Source organism: Megachile rotundata, chromosome 2 (genome assembly GCF_050947335.1).
Source record: "Megachile rotundata isolate GNS110a chromosome 2, iyMegRotu1, whole genome shotgun sequence".
Classification (NCBI taxonomy): Eukaryota; Metazoa; Arthropoda; class Insecta; order Hymenoptera; family Megachilidae; genus Megachile; species Megachile rotundata.
Window position 1 is genome coordinate 13,576,987 of NC_134984.1, and position 19,054 is coordinate 13,596,040.

Genomic DNA, 19,054 nt, shown 5'->3' on the forward strand with positions numbered 1-19,054 from the left:
TTTTTAGAATCTTGGGAATTTTAGATACTTTAGGAATTTTGGGAATATGAAACACTTTACAACTTTGGAATTTTAGAATTTTTAAAAAATGTAATATTGGAAATTTCGTAATTTTTGAAATTTTAGATATTTAGACATTTTTGGAATTTTTAGAATTTTATGAATTTAAAAAATTTCAAATAAATAACAAATATATTCAAACAATAAATAACATACAAACCAAAATACATAATTCAAAATACTTCCATAAAATCCCCACAAGAAACCCTTAAAAAATAACTTTGCAATTCCAATATTTCAGTTCCTCATAACAAACTATTAAAACTCCATTAAAACGAATTCAGAAAATTTCATTTGCACCAAATAAAAAGGTACTCCCACGCAGATTTTAATTTCTGCTTTATTAATTAGTATCAACCTGTTGCTTTTTTACAAGGGTGAGACTAAGAATTTTCCTTTTGGCCTCTTCTACACACCGCAAGCTTAAGATTTCAGATTTATTCATATTTATGCGATGTCATTTACTTGCAACTTTGAAATGTAAATGGAAACTAAAATTCTTTCCCGCAACACGCCACCAACGGATTGTTTGTTAACGTCAAGGGTCCTTACGATTAATTTTCGTGTTCCTCCCCTTTCTTTTTCGCATAACGCGTTAGGTGTGGTTGCGACCGGAGTGACAGCATCATAAATTTCTGCATCGGGGGAAAATTAATGTACGCACGGTGAGAAAGCTATGTTTAGGTCTATTATGGAAATTTTTGCTGGAATCCAATATTCATAAAATAATCGATAACTTTTTTTCTTATAAGTTAAATCTTTGTGGAATTTTTTTCAATTTTTAATGTGCTGCTGTTATTTAACTTAACTGTAATTTAACCGTGATTCGACTTTTAAACGATGACGATACTAAAACTTTAAGACATTAGAATTTTAATATAAATTTGATGTATTGAATTAAGATATACATCAGATTAAATTATGACAATGTTGGATAATTTCTAGTACAAACTTTTCTAGTTGAAAATTTAATTTGTGCTTCAAATTTGTATTTTTGTTATTCACAGGTTCCTTAATGTTTTTCACAAAATTTAATCTGTGAACAAATAGCAAATTGTTTATACGATTAGTAAACTTGTAATCAAACAATTGTCATCTTTTCAGGAGTACAGACGTTAAAAGGGTCAAATCGGGTGCAGCTATTGTTGCAAGTATGGCGGAAAGCGTTATGCGTCGCAGCGTCAGCAGTGGTGATTAAACGACGCGTAGAATCATTAGGGTTCCCCAGTGAACATAAGTGGACTCTAAGAAATGAACTTGACTTCATTCCAGTCTATTTTGCAATGTAGAATGACTGAGTCTCTTCGATTTTTACGAAAGCTCGACGTACAATTTTGTGACATTGAGGGAAAACAGTTTCTGATTTTCTATTTAGCTAAAACTCAGCTGAAGATGGAAATGCGAGTATGTAGTCTTTTCCTCAAACCTAAGCAAGTAAAACGCACCTCGACACGAATAGAAAACTGCAAACAAGAGACTACTGCTGAGTTTAAGTCTGATGTGACTAACAATAAAAAGTACTCGCTAGAATGTAATGACTTGCTTATTGCTGCCATGGGTACATTCATTTGAAGCTACAAATGTGAAGGGAAAACCGTTAAACTATTGTATCGCTAGAAACTTGTATCTCGCTGTAATATTCTAAGACCTAACAGCGTGAAAATGAAGTTACTGTCTTTTCAAAGATAAACGTGACTATTGATCTGATCCCTGCACGAGATTCAGTCACCGCAAAATTGGCCGTAATTATCAACGTTCATGAGACGTTTGCTGTCAACCTGTCCTATATACACAAGATGGTGGATACACAGACATGTGCCAATCTGGAATGCAGTATGCAGCCAATAGATTGTCCACAAGAACCGCCCAGTAATTAACGCGCGATTATCGTCACTTAAGGGTGCCTTGCTGCTGGTATTAATTACCCATCGCGGCAATAATTAGATCATCCGAATAAAAGGATTATTAAAATACAATAATCCGTAACAAAATTTATGTCAGAGACTATGCTTGAAATTGGATAAAATATTACGATTTCGATAAACATTTAAACATAATGTTATGTATAATAATTCAATCTTAGATGAGAATATCATAAACGAAACAACATTGACAAAGAATCGCATGTTGCGCTACCTTTTGTTTCGCGGAAATGCTTGGAACTGGAACAAACTCGTGTTCGACTCGATTTAGATAACAGATACCGATTCCATGTAATGTTACATGTTTCAAAGGGAACCAGAACACCTCTGTTGACTTTCACGGAGTTCGTAGAAGCAAATGTTATTTGTGACCATCACAATTTAATAAAGTAAATCCTTCCGATATTGCGAAGTGAGATGCTCTTCCGGCAAAAAGTTCAATCTGAATTTTTTAATTTTTTAATCTCTACATTTATGGATTCTTGTACTTGTGGATTCTTCAAAACTTCAATTTTTCAATTCTTCAATTTTTCTATTTTTCAATTCTTTAATTTTTCAACTTTTCAATTTTTCTATTTTTCTCTTTTTCTATTTTCTATTTTTCTATTTTTCTATTTTTCCATTTTTCAATTCGTCAATTCATCAATTCATCAATTCTTCAAGTCTTCAATTCTTCAATTTTTCAATTCCTCAATTTTTCTATTTTTCAATTCTTCAACTTTTCAACTTTTCAACTTTTCAACTTTTCACTTTTTCTCTTTTTCTATTTTCTATTTTTCTATTTTTCTATTTTTCTATTTTTCCATTTTTCAATACGTCAATTCATCAATTCTTCAATTCTTCAATTTTTCAATTCCTCAATTTTTCTATTTTTCAATTCTTCAACTTTTCAACTTATCAACTTTTCAACTTTTCACTTTTTCTCTTTTCTATTTTTCTATTTTTCTATTTTTCTATTTTTCCATTTTTCCATTTTTCAATATATCAATTCATCAATTCTTCAATTCTTCAATTCTTCAATTCTTCAATTCTTCAATACTTCAATTCTTCAATTTCTCAATTCTTCAATTCTTCAATTCTTCAGTTCTTTCATTCTTCAATTCTACCATTCTTCAATCAATTAATTTTTCAGTTCTACAATTCTTTAATTCTATAATTCTTCAAATCTTAAATTCTTCAATACATAAATTTCTAAATTTACAAGTTCTTGTACTTCTCTCTTACAATCAAACATTCAACTTCCAAAATGTCTCCCATCAACCAATCAGAAGTACCCAATGCACGTATTCACTTTAATTATTTTTGCTCGACTTTCAATTATCCCCTGCCTCCCAATTAGCTCCGTTAATGAAGAACCTGCCTTATGCATAGAAACGGTAGTTCTACCTTCGATAGTTCGGATTTTCAATGCTCTTCTGGTAGAAGCACGATGAATGTAGCATTATCGATCGGAAAGATGCGACGAACAGCTCTTACACGTCTGTCTGTATTAAATATTCATAGTTCATCCACGGTATTGTCCTCTAGATTATCTTAGGATCAAAGTTGTAAGCTGCCTAGCAATTGATCGGATTTATCTGCTCGCGATCGATCGAACTTATGCAGCGACGCGAATCATTAACGCTGGCTTTGGTTTTTTATTTTTTGGGAATTATCTGAAGTAAAAATTTCATCTTGATATAATAGTCAACTATTTTATTGGCTACTTTATTGCATCGAATTTATTGTGTACCGAAACTGCCTTTTAACTGAAAACAACTTTGTTGGAAATATTAACAGATTTCAATTTTTGAAAATTAGGAAATTATAAAAGTATCAAAAATGCATTTGTAACAGATTTGAATTTTACCGCCATCTGCATGTATGTCCCAAATCAATATGGCGGAAAATTTCTTTTAAACATCTAACTTTGTAACTTTAATTTTAATCACAATTAAATACACCATGTACAAATGAAAACAATAATATCTCCATTTTGTATCCTGCCTCGTAGTTGTTCCTCTTCCGATATTTGTTCCATGTTAGATTCATTTATGCTTTTGTAACGAAAGAGTTTAAAACAGTCACTCGAAACAAGTGGATGGAAAATTGTTGTATAGGTACATACTGATTTTAAAGAATTAGAAAACTAGAAAACTATCAAAAGTGCATCTATAACAGATTTGAATTTTACCGCCACCTGTATGTTCCAAATCAAGATGGCGGTTTTCTCTCAAACATTATACGACTTTACTTCCAATAACTATTAAATACATGCACAAACAAAAACAATAATATCTCCATTTCTTATCCTGTCCAATAACCGTTTCTCTTCCCCTATTTGTCCCGCGTTAGATTTATTTGTGCTTTTGTACCGAAGGGTTTAAAACATTCACTCGAAACAAGTGGGTGAAAAATCGTGGTCGAGGATGAGATGGAGGACGCTGCAAATTGGCCACTTAAGTCGTCGACAATTTCGCTGGTATTACTCTTCGGAGTGTCTACGAGCATCTCGTCAGTTTCCGCGAAGTCGACGGAAGTGCCATTCGTCTCGGATTTCTTGCTGTTTCCGCCTTCTTCGCGGCAAAAGTGCTTCTCCCCTCTTCGTGAGGATCGATCCCTTTGCCAACAATTAATGTTTTCTTTTCGCGTTACCATCGCGTCGAGGTGGAACATCGAAATTGAAACAACCTCGGGGGTGAAATTGGTCCAAGTGGTTAGGTGTAATTGAAATAGTTGCGTGGGAGTAATTGCAACTGTTTCGAACTCGTACCATTAAACTTTCTTCCAAAAATTTGGGAACAGATATCAAATATTTATATACATATTTATTTGTATACACATTTATTTACGTATTGCATACATATTTATTTAGAATAGTTGTCATTCGATTTTTTGGGGAGTGTTAGGTTATGTTGGTTTATATTAAGGTTTTAGGTTATGTTACAATCTTACATTATATTAATAACTGTATAATACTGTACTACATTAATTATTATATTATTTTAATAAATTTCTGCATATCGCAGTTTCTCCAAGATTTCTAAACTCCAAATCCTTAGACTTAAAACTTGAAACTTAAAACTGTTTTTTAACGCCCTAAATCTTTAAATCCTTAAACCTCTCCATCCTTCATCCCTATATTTCTCCAGAACGAATTTTATCGATTCGTTGCTATATTTTTTGTTATTACAATCCGACGAAAAAAGGTGTCTAAAGTTTCATAAAGGTGGCAATCATGGATGAGCTCGAGTGTTAATCGATTATCACTTCATTGCCTCTTCTTGCAGACGTTCCAGCGAAAGTCAAGGAGGGAAAAAGTAGAGTCACCAATCAGAAGTAACTCGAGGTAAAAAAAGCTGAACTTCAAGCCATCCGTAAAAACGCAGAATTCACCAGAAAAAAGTTAATTGAACTGTCCCTCTGCAGTCTATTTTCTGTCACCTTGAGCTAAATCCTTGGGCAATCCTGTAACACATCTCCTTCGTAACTTTTATTGCTTGTAAAACTTTCCTTCATAATTTCATTTCACTTTACTGCAAAATGGTTCGAGTATTTATGCTGGGAGGAATTGTAATGTGATTGAGGAATCTTAATTATTATGTCGGATATCGGAGGATATTGGAGGGGACCTAACCTACAAACATGAAATGTCGCTCGTATCTGACTTGGCAAAAATTCTATTGTTTATTACGATCGACGGTTCTAATATTTAGAATTCTAGAAATTTGGGACGTTTCAAATTTGGAATTTTAGAAATTTGGGATGTTCAGAATTTGAGGGTGTAGAAATTTGGGACGTTTCAAATTTGGAATTTTAGAAATTTGGGATGTTCAGAATTTGGGGGTGTAGAAATTTGGGACGTTTCAAATTTGGAATTTTAGAAATTTGGGATGTTCAGAATTTGGGGGTGTAGAAATTTGGGACGTTTCAAATTTGGAATTATAAGAATTTGGGACGTGTCGAATTTGGAATTTTAGTATTCGGAAATTTGGAAATTGGGGAAATAGGAAAATTAGTGTTTTTAGATATTCAAAGATGTAGAAATTTGGGACGAACCGAATTCGGTATTATAGAATTTTAGAAATTTGGAATTTGGGGGTGTAGAAATTTGGGACGAACCGAATTCGGTATTATAGAATTTTAGAAATTTGGAATTTGGGGGTGTAGAAATTTGGGACGAACCGAATTCGGTATTATAGAATTTTAGAAATTTGGAATTTGGGGGTGTAGAAACTTAGGACGAACCGAATTCGGTATTATAGAATTTTAAAAGTTTAGAATTTGGGGGTGTAGACATTTGGGATCTTCCGAATTTGCAATTACAGAAATTAAAAAAATTAAAATTTAGGGATGCAGAAAGGGACGTTCCAAAGATCTTTAGAAATTTGAAAATTCATTATTTGGGAATTTTTGAACTTGAAAATTCAGAAATCTAAAAATTTAAAATTTCAGAATTTTAAAACTAAGAAATTCAGAAATTTAAAAACTTAGGAAAAATTTGATATCCTCTAAATTTTCAATAATTCCTACAAATACCCATCGCATCAAATTCACCTTGCTCAATTTTCAGTCGTTACATGAAGAACTTCCACGTTCTAAAATGACGAAGAACTTGAAGAATGTGTAATTTCCAGGGTGTATCTTTTTTCTGAGACACTTTACGTGCGAAAGAATTTGCTGAACGTGGATCGCGAAAGAAAACCACCTACGAGAAATGGCTGGATCGAATTGCGCGACTCACACTATCTTCCTCGATCAAATTCTCCGCAAATAGTTTCGAAATTGATGCTTAGAGTTTGCGTCTCAAGACCAAATATTCTCGACTCCTTCGGCTCGAATCTCGTTAAGAAAGGAAATCAAGGGAAACTGAGTTTAAAACATATATGACATGATATTTTTATTATACAGTACATCGCACATTTCTACATGCTCAAATACCAAGTTCGTAAATTTCCACGAATTCCAAATTGGGAAATTTTCCAATTTCCAAATTCGAGGAAAAAGTTGAAGGTGATTTAAATTGGAGAGCATTTAATCTCAGAATAGACACTCTTGGGTTGCTGCCAATGGCGTGCTGTGATACATAATTAAATCTCGCTTATTTTATATCAACATATTACGTGGAAAATCTAATACCATTCCCATAAAATAACACATCAAATTTGCATCTCAAAATGTGATAAAAATGATAAATCATGTGACATACGATTTTCAGTTAAATTGATTTGGAGTTCAATACTGTTATAAAAATAAATCATACAACATTTTCTGCGTAGTCCACAATTTGTCATGAAGATGAAAATTAACAACCTAATTCGTAGGATTTTATTAAGCGAATGAAGGATTGAAATCGAAATTACGAATTCGGCATCGTTTGTTTTCTAGGTAAATTGAAATATGGCAGAAACGGTAATTGAAAAATGTCAGGTTGTCGAATAACGATTGTAATTACTGGAAGAATGGGAAAATGCCCTTCGGAAACGAAGTTGACCATGCTGGAATATGTTCGTTCTAATTGATTATTGGACATCGAATCAAACTGAACATTCGATACGTAATTAAACTACTGGTTCTGATGTAAAGGATGTCTATTATTTATGGACAGGCACATTAACTGGGGACACGTTAATGTTTCCGAAGGATCTGTGGTATACTAATTGCGTTGTGAAGTATATCTTACTTTTAGGGCGGAGAATATGTGGCAATAAAGGTATGTGTTAGACGTAACAAAGGAAATGTGTTAGTACGTAAATATGGACGTACAGAAATTTCGACTGGGGAAATTAAATTTGGACAGATGAAATATGAATTAATTGATTCGTTAATTGAGTCATTGATGAAGAAGTTAATGACACGTGTGATCCATATGGCACATGTGGTAACTGCATTAGGAACTCTAGTTTCAGTGTTCAGGGCACTTTAACAATTTTTTTTATTGGCAGTGATTAGTGGGAATAAAGGTACTAGAATCGGTATTGGTATTAGTATCAATATTGGTAGCGGTAGTATATTTGATACTGGTATTCGTATTGGTAGTGGGAGGGTGGTGATGGTAATTGGTAGTTGTACTGTTAGTAGTGTGATTATTGGTGTTGGAAGTGATAGTGATATTGACGGTGATATTGGTAGTGATTGATAGTGGTATTGATAGTAGTATTGGTAGTGGTGCTACTGCTAATATTAATAGTGGTACTGGTATGTGTATTGGTACTAATATTACTAGGTTTCATTAGTATCGCTACTGGTATTAATACAGATATTGATATGAGTGGAACTGGTATTGGTATTGGTACTGATACTGGTGTTAATACTGGTATTGGTATTTCAATTGATACTGGTATTGGTACTGGCATTTGTACTGGCATTTGTACTGGTATTGGTACTGGTATTGGTACTGGTATTGGTACTGGTATTGGTACTGGTATTGGTACTGGTATTGGTACTGGTATTGGTACTGGTATTGGTACTGGTATTGGTACTGGTATTGGTACTGGTATTGGTACTGGTATTGGTACTGGTATTGGTACTGGTATTGGTACTGGTATTGGTACTGGTATTGGTACTGGTATTGGTACTGGTATTGGTACTGGTATTGGTACTGGTATTGGTACTGGTATTGGTACTGGTATTGGTACTGGTATTGGTACTGGTATTGGTACTGGTATTGGTACTGGTATTGGTACTGGTATTGGTACTGGTATTGGTACTGGTATTGGTACTGGTATTGGTACTGGTATTGGTACTGGTATTGGTACTGGTATTGGTACTGGTATTGGTACTGGTATTGGTACTGGTATTGGTACTGGTATTGGTACTGGTATTGGTACTGGTATTGGTACTGGTATTGGTACTGGTATTGGTACTGGTATTGGTACTGGTATTGGTACTGGTATTGGTACTGGTATTGGTACTGGTATTGGTACTGGTATTGGTACTGGTATTGGTACTGGTATTGGTACTGGTATTGGTACTGGTATTGGTACTGGTATTGGTACTGTTATTAGTACCAGTGCTGGTACTGGTAGTGATGATGGTATTAGTATTGATTCTAGTTTTTATAGTGGTACTGGTATTGGTATTAACTGGTACTGGATGGTGGTGGTACTGATTCTGATATTAGTATTGATTCCAATTTTTATAGTGGTACTGGTATTGGTATTAACTGGTACTGGATGGTGGTGGTACTGATTCTGATATTAGTATTGATTCCAGTTTTTATAGTGGTACTGGTATTGGTATTAACTTGTACTGGATGGTGGTGGTACTGATTCTGATATTAGTATTAATACCACAAGTTGTACTCATGTGAATACTGATATCAATATAACTACTAGCATTGGCTTACATTCGGTGCTATCGCAACCAGTATTTATTGATTCTAGTAGCATCATTGATTCTATCAGCAGTATTCACATTGATACAGTATTAATACCAGTAATCAAATACCAATAATGGTACCAGTGACTGATACTAGTATTTGCATTACTATTCGAATATTATAATCTTGATATCCCTTTCCACTAGAAAATAAACAATACATAAATCGCATTTAGTCCCCATAAATCACTAAAATCGCAAGATCTCATTTGACTAGTGTTAACATTCCAAAAAACATATCCAAAACATCAACCATGAGATCACATAAAAAACTACTATAAAGTAAAACTAATGTCCCACTTTCATCGCCATAAATCACCCCAAAAAAAATACTTAAAATCTTGAAACCGCATTTCTCTATAAAATCCACAACTCACCTCTAACAAGAGTCAATATTCCAAGAGGCATGACCAGAACAGCAACCATAAGATCGGTGATCGCCAGGCTCATCAAAAAATAATTGGTGACATTTTGCAGTCGTCTCTCCCTGGCGATGGCGAGACACACCAGAATGTTCCCAGCCGCGGTGCCCACGACCAGAACAAGGGCCAACATGGCCCACCAGTTGTTTAAACCGTTGTTCTCGATGTCCAATCGAGTCTCGTTCACCGCCTTGCCCTCGTAGTCGGTGTCGTTTAATATTCCAGACAGGGTGAAGCGCACCCTGTCACAGCCTGCACTCGTATCGTTCACAGCGGCGAACAACAAAAGCTCCTCGTAACAGGTGTCGACGACGGCCTCGTAAGGATCCGTGCGATCGATCCTCGGCGTCGACGAGCCGATCATCGCTCAAGAAAAACCGCTGATCTACCGATGCCTTCTTATCCGCAGATGCTCGGGCATCTGCGATCACTAAATATATCTTCTTAACTCTCCTTATTTACATGCATCAATTTTCCACCAAATTTTTGCTCGTTACTTTAAGAGGGGTTTTAGACACTTTTTAGCTTCTTACACGCACTGATCAATCACTTTTAGATTTATCGATAATATTATATATTTTGTTAGGTTTACTTCTTTGATTAAATAACTTGGGTCATGAGAAAATTGTGGATGTTCAGTAGGGATATATGTCCTTGAATTTCTAGGTCTATGTGTCTGGTTACTAGATTTTCGTATCATTTGGATGTTGTGACATTAGATCTCCAGGACTGTGTACTGAAGTTCTATTTTATTAAATAGATGTTTATAGATTATGTTCCTAAATTCTTCAACCTTCAAGTTTCTGGATTTCAAGATCACTGTGTACTAAAATCAGTGTTTTTTGGAACCTATATTTCTTGGAATATTTAAATCCCAAAATTCTTAGATCTCGAAATCCCAAAATTCCAAAATTTCAAAATTCCAAAATTCAAAAATTCCGAAATTTCAAGATTACAAGATCCCAAAATCCCTAGATTGCGAAATCTCTTAATCCAAAAATCCCTAGATCTAAAAATTCCTAAATTCCGAAATCCCCAAATCGCTAAATCCCCAAATCCCGAAATCCCTAGATCCCGAAATCCTTAGATCCCGAAATCCCTAAATCCCTAAATCCCTAAATCCCTAAATCCCTAAATCCCGAAATCCCGAAATCCCTAAATCCCTAAATCCCGAAATCCCGAAATCCCAAGATCCCAAAATTCCAAATCCCAAAATCCCTCGATCCCAAAATTCCTAAATCCCAAAATCCCTAGATCCCAAGATCCTAAAATCTCCAAAGTTCAAAAATCCCTAGATCACAAAAATTGCCACATTACAAAATCCCTAAATCTAAAAAATTCCTAGATCCCAAAAATCCCTAAATCTCTAAATCCTAAAAATTTCTAGGTCCTAAAAATTCAAAAATTCAAAAACCCTAGATCAAAAAATCCCTCGATTCTGAAATCGCTCCCCTTCAAAATTCCTACCTTCCCAAATCCCTCCATATATCCCTAAATCTCCAAGAAATAAATAAACTGATCTTAAAATCCCTATATGCGAACCAAAATTACTGCATCTCTGAATTTCCAGCTACGATCCGATACAGCGCAGAAAATAATCAAAATGATCGAACGTGTCGTTACCGTACGTGTTTTCAGACATCCCGTATCGATTCTTTTTATCAAATATTCCGGGAACGTTTGGCAGTGAACTTACTTTTAAACTCGTTGAAATATTTACGCGTCGATGATCCGTCGATGTGGCGTTCGATTTTTAATACGGCAGCCAGGGTGATGGGAAAGTGACGAGGGATTTTATGGAATCGTTGATAGTCAACGTCGGCCGAAGTGCAGTTTTGTTATAAATATTTTTAAGCTCCTTTCTGGCCGCCGATAATATCAGATAAAATGTGACATTTAAATGAAAAGGACTTTTTGTTATTCGGAGAACTGTATAACGTTTGCGGGTTGCTTTCGTTCTTGTTTTTTGATGAAATGTTTACCAGAATAATTTGTTCGACGCGAAACGACAATTATACAAATACATTCGATACGAAGTACAATATGGGAGAGAACAGAAGAAGATTATAAACCGAACGTTTTTAGAATATACAGGCATTGTTTCTTTTAGCTGAATTCGTAAAATTTATTATCCGGATGTTTCTCGTGTCGACCGTATTATTTTAGTGCATATGTTTGAAAATATTCTGTCGAGAGTAAAACACGTGTGCTTGATGACCAGTATTTACATCTTCATAAACGATTTCCTGGTAAACAGACAAAATTATCTATGCTCTAACGTCAAATATTGAGATATTTTCAGAATAAAGTATTTAACATTGAATGGCAAATTTACTGTTAGAATTTTCTTTGTGTAACGAACAATAAGGTAGATACAATTAGTTCTATCCAGGTATACATTAAACTCTTGCTATATTGCCACTGTCACGCGGCGATTCAACGCGTGACAATTCGACATACGTCAATGCATTATAATGCATTATAATGCATGATGACAGAAAGCGTGGTAATTCAGTGTGTAGAAATGCAACGCATTGTTGTATAGTGCGTGGTGATGCAACACGCGGCGATATAACGAGAGGCAGTACAACACGTGATGATTTAATATGAAGAAGTGCAATATGTGGTATTAAGACGCATGCAAATACAACGCACAGTAATTTAACACGTGGCAATCTAACGCAGGGTGATACAATAGGTGGTAATATAACGCGTGGCGATATAACGCGAGAAAATGTAACGCGTGGAAATACAACGCAGAGAAATACAATGCACAGTAATTTACAACATGGCTATCTAATACATAATAATTCAACACATGGCGATATAACACGTGGCGATATAATGCGAGGAAGTGCAATGCGTGGCAATCCAACTCATGGAACTTTAACGAACAGTAATCTAATGCATGGCAATTTAACGCTTAGTGATTCAACGCGTGGTGATATAATGAATGGCGATATAATGCGTGGCGATACAATGCGTGGAGTTTTGAAACGTGGAAGTACAACGCGTGGCAAAGCAACGCGTGGAAATACAACACGTAGTAATCTGAGGAGTGGAAATCTAATGCATGGTGATAGAATGCGTGGCGATATAACGCGTGGTGATATAATGCGTAGGAGTGCAATGCGTGGAAATGCAAAGCATACTAATTCAACGCGTGGTGATACAACGTGCGGCAAGATAACGCGTTGTGATATAACGTGTGGTGATATAACGCGCGGCGATATAACGCGTGATGTTGCAACGCATGGAAATATAACTCGTGACAATGCAATACATGGGAATGCAACGCACAGTAATCTAACGCGTGGTCATCTACCACGTGGCAATATAACGCGTGACAATATAATGCGTGGCAATATAACGCGTGGCAATATAACATACGATTAAACAACGCGTTACAATCTAACGTCTAATAACCTAACACACGAAAATCTATCGCATGACAATCTAACACGCAACTAACACTTCACCATGCACTGCATGGCAATATAACAAGAGCTTGAACTCGGATCCCATCGGTACACATCGATGTTGCTCTTCGATAAAACCGTGTTACGCAAGATCGACTACGCGCACGATACATCAAAAGACGACGCGAAATCTGTGTATCAAAGACAGTTTACCGGGCGGAATAAACTAATAATATTCGGACACGGCGATCAAAAGCGTGGATCAGGAAAAGGACGTTGCTATGAAAGATATCTCGCGGTTGATTTCAGCGATTGTAGCATCAAAGCTCGAATGATTTAATCCCCGTTTCTATTATTCAACGGAGGCGCCACGTACGTGGCGTTGTATCCCGAGCTATCAAGCGATACGCAAAACGCGATTTTCTGCCCTCATGGAAATGGGTTCACGTAGTTTCACCCTGGCTCGTTGCACGTTCAGCCCTGTTCAGATTAATTCAGCTGCTTCAATTCAAATCTCTCGAATCGGTATAATTTCGTATCACTTAACCAATGTGAACTGTCGAGTAATCATGTGAATCATCGTGCCATTCAATTTTTCGATAAAATCTATAATTTACATGTTAACGATCAATCTGTACTTTTTACTCCGTTTTTAACTTTATTTAAAGTTGAATTACTGTAGATATTCATTAAAGAAGTATACTTAATAATAAACGCTATAAAATCTCTATACAAAATGTCTCGTTACAAATCTTTATACAAAATGTCTCGTTATAAATCTTTATACAAAATGTCACTTTATAAATCTTTATACAAAATGTCACTTTACAAATCTTTATACAAAATGTGACTTTACAAATCTTTATACAAAATGTCACTTTACAAATCTATATACAAAATCTACTTTAAGAGACACATAAAAATAATGCATTTGAAAATAGATTTATTAGAATTGGTTATTGAGAAGATTATTTGGTGGCCACAGTGGAAAGTGACGTTTTTGGTCAGACACACTGTGATACAGATTATAAAGAATGAAGGTATTCAATCTTTTCATATGTTAATGTGTATCATTGTCTCAACAAAAGAGTCCTTCAATGTCTGTTTTTTTTTGTAAATAATTAATTTAACTGAACTTGCAGCCACGTTCACGTATGACTATAATGATGTTGTTAATATGAAAACTTTTTTAACAGACATGTAAAAATGGTACGGTGCTACTTGTACATATAAACTCAATATAAAGCACGTATAATATATAATCAAAATTTAAATCAACATAAAATACATCATATAAAATCAAAATTAAAATCAATATAAAATACGTGATATTTAATCAAAATAAAAATCAATATAAAATACATCATATATAATCAAAATTAAAATCAATATAAAATACGTCATATATAATCAAAATTAAAATCAATATAACATACGTGATATTTAATCAAAATAAAAATCAATATAAAATACATCATATATAATGAAAATTAAAATCAATGTAAAATACGTCATATATAATCAAAATAAAAATCAATATAAAATACGTCATATATAATCAAAATAAAAATCAATATAAAATACATCAAATATAATCAAAATTAAAATCATCACAAAATACGTCATATATGACATTTCCGAGTCAATTTAATTAAGCGTCAAAAACAATTTGTCCTTACCAAAATCAATCAATCAAAATAACGAAAAATTAAATTCTAAACACCATCGAATAAAACATAAAATAAATATGTCCAAAAAAATATCAAGAGGAACTTTCAAATTGGAAACAGAAGCAATTTTATTTAACTATTAAAATTGCGTTACAACAATCGTCGAATCGCGAAAGAAAATGGTAAAGATATGTAACCATTACCGGAAAATGAACATCACGAGAATGAGATAAAAATTGTTATCAAATTCGCAAGGAAATGCTTAATCAATTTGTCGGCAGTCGATAGCGACATTCCAGCGACGGTGTCTTCAAACTTCATTCGATGATAGTGATTCAAAAGTTCTGTCATTGGTTCGCGTGCCGGCAACACGGAAGCCAGGAACGTTTTGGTCGCGTATAATCGTTATCCCCTTTCCGGAATGGCGTGTATCGGGCCAATTTTCTGCCCGGTTTTGTGTTACAGATGAAAATTAACGAGTCCAATTTATTATAGCCCGAGCCAGAGAACGAAGAGCCACTCAGTCGGATTAATTTATTAGCCAGCTATACGGAATTTGAATATTCACGGACGACGAAAAATTGTTGCAATCTCGTTCGGGATTCTGGCATCTCGACCGGCATGATCGATCGCGGAGAAATTCGATTCAGATTGTAACAATTCACAGTCAACGATACAAAAACGTACGTGCACGATAAAAATTGGATGCAATTTCTGGATGTCGGGCATTTTTTTGTTGGATCAAATTGTTTGGGGAAAATGTAATAGGGGGCTCGTGCAATTTTAGGGATTTTGGTAAACTAAGTAACTAAATAAATGTGACTACTAATAATAAATAAAGAAACCAACTTACACGTAAACATACATTTTCACAGAAGCTTCCTAAAAATTTTGCAAATTTGAAACAAGAAATAAGGTCCATTTTAAACGTACTGTTAATGAAAACATGTCAGCAAATATTTGTCAGCAATTGAGCGCATCAATTAAACGAATAATGAAGTCGTAGGTCAAGTTACGAGAAAGAATGGACTGTCATTGGTTGACGAGGGTGAAACGCGGTTACTTCCTGTCACCTTTTCCTTCGAGCTTCCGTTCGCGCCCCCTTCCTCCCCGCACGACCCTTCTACCCGAAGGTAATTATCTTCCAGCAATAAAAAAAAGAAGGGCGAACTCTAATCGTTTCGCGGCGATGCAACCTTGAATTCTTTCAACCTCGAATCAGATTTTTATTCCAATTCGCTCGGATTTTCGATGCCCCTCTCCTTCCTCCACCGCGGAATTTAATTTACGATCGACGTGCGCGTTCGCGAACAATCGGATCCGGACGGTTAAAGGGCAACGTGGCCCTTTACCATCGAACAAATAACATTCTCGCCGATTGCGCCATTAACTTCTCGAACGGTGCCACCGCATTAAACCGTACAATAAAATTCCTTTCTTTTCATGTGAACTTCTAGGGCTCGCCGATCGAACGTCAATAAACTCATTAAGTTTTATACGCTCTCCTTCCGGTCCATTTTCTGCGCAACGATTCTTTACGGTATTAAAAGATTTCGGGTCGATTGATTTCGCGACGAACATTTTTATCGTTTATGGCTTGAAATGCGTTGGCTCGAGACGTATGCTTTTAGATTCATAGATTTATAGAGTTATGGATTTGGAGATTTTTAGATTCGTAGGTTGGTAGGTTGGTGGATTGGTGGCTTGGTGCATTGGTGGATTGGTGGATTGGTGGATCGATGGATTGGTGGATTGGTGGATTGGTGGATCGATGGATTGGTGGATTGGTGGATTGGTGGATTGATGGATTGGTGGATTGGTGGATTGGTGGATTGGTGGATTGGTGGATTGATGGATTGGTGGATTGGTGGATCGGTGGATCGATGGATTGGTGGATTGGTGGATTGGTGGATTGATGGATTGGTGGATCGGTGGATTGGTGAATTGGTGGATTGGTGGATTGGTGGATTGGTGGATCGGTGGATCGGTAGATTGGTGCATCGGTGAATTGGTGGATTGGTGAATTGGTGGATTGGTGGATTGGTGCATCGGTGAATTGGTGGATTGGTGCATCGGTGAATTGGTGGATTGGTGGATTGATGGATTGGTGGATTGGTGGATCGATGGATGGACAGATTGATGGATTGATAGATTGTTGGACTGATAGATTGAGGGACTAATGGATTGAGGAATTAATAGATTGATGGATTAATAAATTGATGGATTGATAGATTGCGGAATTAGTAGATTGATGGATTGATAGATTGATGGATTGGTAGATTGATAGATTGATGGATTAATAAATCATTAGATCATAAGACGTTTAGATTTCTAGATTATTAAATATCTGAATTTCTAAATTTCTATATATCTAGATCCCCAGATTCCTGTGCCGCTAAAGATACCTAGATATCTAGGAATAACATTCTCAGATAAATTCCTAGATACATAAACATCTAATTCTAAGATTCGCAAGATCCATTGCAAAAATCTTTATTGGATTCCGATATTCCTATATTCCCATATTCACATGTTCCCATTTCCCCACATTCTCATATTCATATGTCTCCATATCCTCATATCCTTATGTTCCCACATCCTCATCTCTCTATGTCCACATATCATTACACATATTTCAATTATTATACTTTTAAGTACATACTATACTAATTAAATAAACCAACAATAATTAATTTCATACAATTAAAAAAGTTATATTAACACTTGTGATTCGTCCTTGGATATTTTTTATAAAAACTGATGAAATGAAGTACTGTGGAAATTTCGTTAAAATATAATGTAACTTTTCTCGATACGGATTAGTGAATGATGAAAACGAAGGAAACTAAAAACACAATTACATTTGCAGAACTTTTACTCTACAGATGTTTTTCTTCCCTCTTTCTGTCACAATAATGGAATTATTCTTTCGTTTAAACAATTTCTGATTAATCCTCTGATCCTCTCTAAAGTTATTTTTCCCATCATACAAACTTTCATATGTCAATTTTTTTCTCGATTATTGCACTATTATTCATTTTATTTTCCTATTTCAGAATTAATCTCTCTCGTTCAAAATTGTATCGTTCAATCGAAATAAATGGACCATTCCTTCATAACCGTTCAACGATAATGAATGACAACTCTCCAATTATTTTTATAATAAACCCTCAATTTTGTACCACCTCAAAAAAGCCAAAAACACAAAGCGAACATAAAACACGTTCCATCAAATATTTCCCTGCAAATCACAATTTCCCTCCAACTACCCCTCAAGATATCACAGCACTTTTACCAAAAAACAACGGTGTTAATTCTTTTTTAAATTCGACGATCACTTTTCAACTTCACTGATCACTCATCTCACAAAACCGCCGACTACACATGGCACCCCTCTATCACACCACACAAGCCCACACCGTTTAAAAGAACGATCCAAGATCGATTCAAAGCATCAGCGAGGAGCACGTGTCGCTGTAGCGCGGCACATCCGACTCGCTTCCGGTTCGTTGGCGCCGCATCTACTCGACTTCCGTTACGCGTACGAGGACAGGAGCCGTTGTGACGGCCGACGATCTACTGAAGCGACGTTATCGCGAATACTACTAGCCCAGTGGCCCTCATTCCCTGCAGCACCCCCTTCGGCATGTATCACCCCCTCTTGCCACGTCCAACCCCAACGACGACCCTGTTGGCCACGTTCACGAGCGTAACCGTGCAGCGGGACGCGGACGCAGGCGCGTCGACGACGGACGGCCCACCATACTCTCGACACAGAACCCACGGACACCTGTTTCTCTACTGGTCTGCTGACTAACAGAGGGTGAAGGAGGTAACAGTGCGGGTTTTCAGGTGACCCGGTCAAGATTGCTGCATGCCAGACGTTTCTTTCGATTAAAAAATCTTTCGATGAAATATTATTTTTTCCAATATTTTTTGAAACTCGTCAGAATTATTGGCATTTGGTGTCAGAATGAGGTAGGATGCTATTCTGATATAACGTGGCACATATGGCGTATGGTGATCTTTTTCCATTCTTATCATATGACTCATCGGATGCGTCAGTCAGAACTATTAGCTGTTATGATACTATTTAGCAGAAATGGGATACTAGTTTTGTTTACTTTTGACATGTGCGTCAGAACTATTGGAATTCTAATATAAGAACGAATAAGGGATGGTGGAATGCTATTCTGATATAA

At 35.7% G+C, this 19,054-nt stretch overlaps 2 protein-coding genes across 2 annotated transcripts in view; both read right to left on the reverse strand.

Moving 5' to 3' along the window:
- 5-HT2B (5-hydroxytryptamine receptor 2B) overlaps positions 1–18,447 on the reverse strand; it is a 100,166-nt gene extending 81,719 nt beyond the window's left edge. The window contains exons 1-2 of the mRNA XM_076528871.1: positions 18,148–18,447; positions 9,719–10,589 (exon numbers count right to left, since the gene is read on the reverse strand). Coding sequence (XP_076384986.1) covers positions 9,719–10,127 — 409 coding nt within the window. The 5' untranslated portion in view covers positions 10,128–10,589; positions 18,148–18,447. The remainder of the gene's footprint in view (positions 1–9,718; positions 10,590–18,147) is intronic.
- On the reverse strand, positions 8,038–9,352 carry LOC143266609 (uncharacterized). Its single transcript, XM_076542026.1, has 4 exons — positions 9,296–9,352; positions 9,112–9,234; positions 8,948–9,068; positions 8,038–8,550 (listed from the first exon to the last, which is right to left on the reverse strand). The coding sequence occupies exons 1-4, from the start codon at positions 9,350–9,352 to the stop codon at positions 8,048–8,050; spliced, it is 804 nt and encodes a 267-aa protein (XP_076398141.1). The 3' UTR covers positions 8,038–8,047.
- Positions 18,448–19,054: the final 607 nt, after the last annotated feature.

What these genes read in the sequence shown, in the direction of transcription:
- LOC143266609 (XM_076542026.1), bottom strand. Translation starts at nt 9,352, where the DNA reads ATGCTACTAGAATCAATAAATACTGGTTGCGATAGCACCGAATGTAAG. An exon ending in ACCAGTTAATACCAATACCA is followed by an intron (nt 9,069 to 9,111) that starts GTACCACTATAA and finishes TATCAGAATCAG; the next exon opens with TACCACCACCATCCAGTACC. An exon ending in TAATAACAGTACCAATACCA is followed by an intron (nt 8,551 to 8,947) that starts GTACCAATACCA and finishes TACCAATACCAG; the next exon opens with TACCAATACCAGTACCAATA.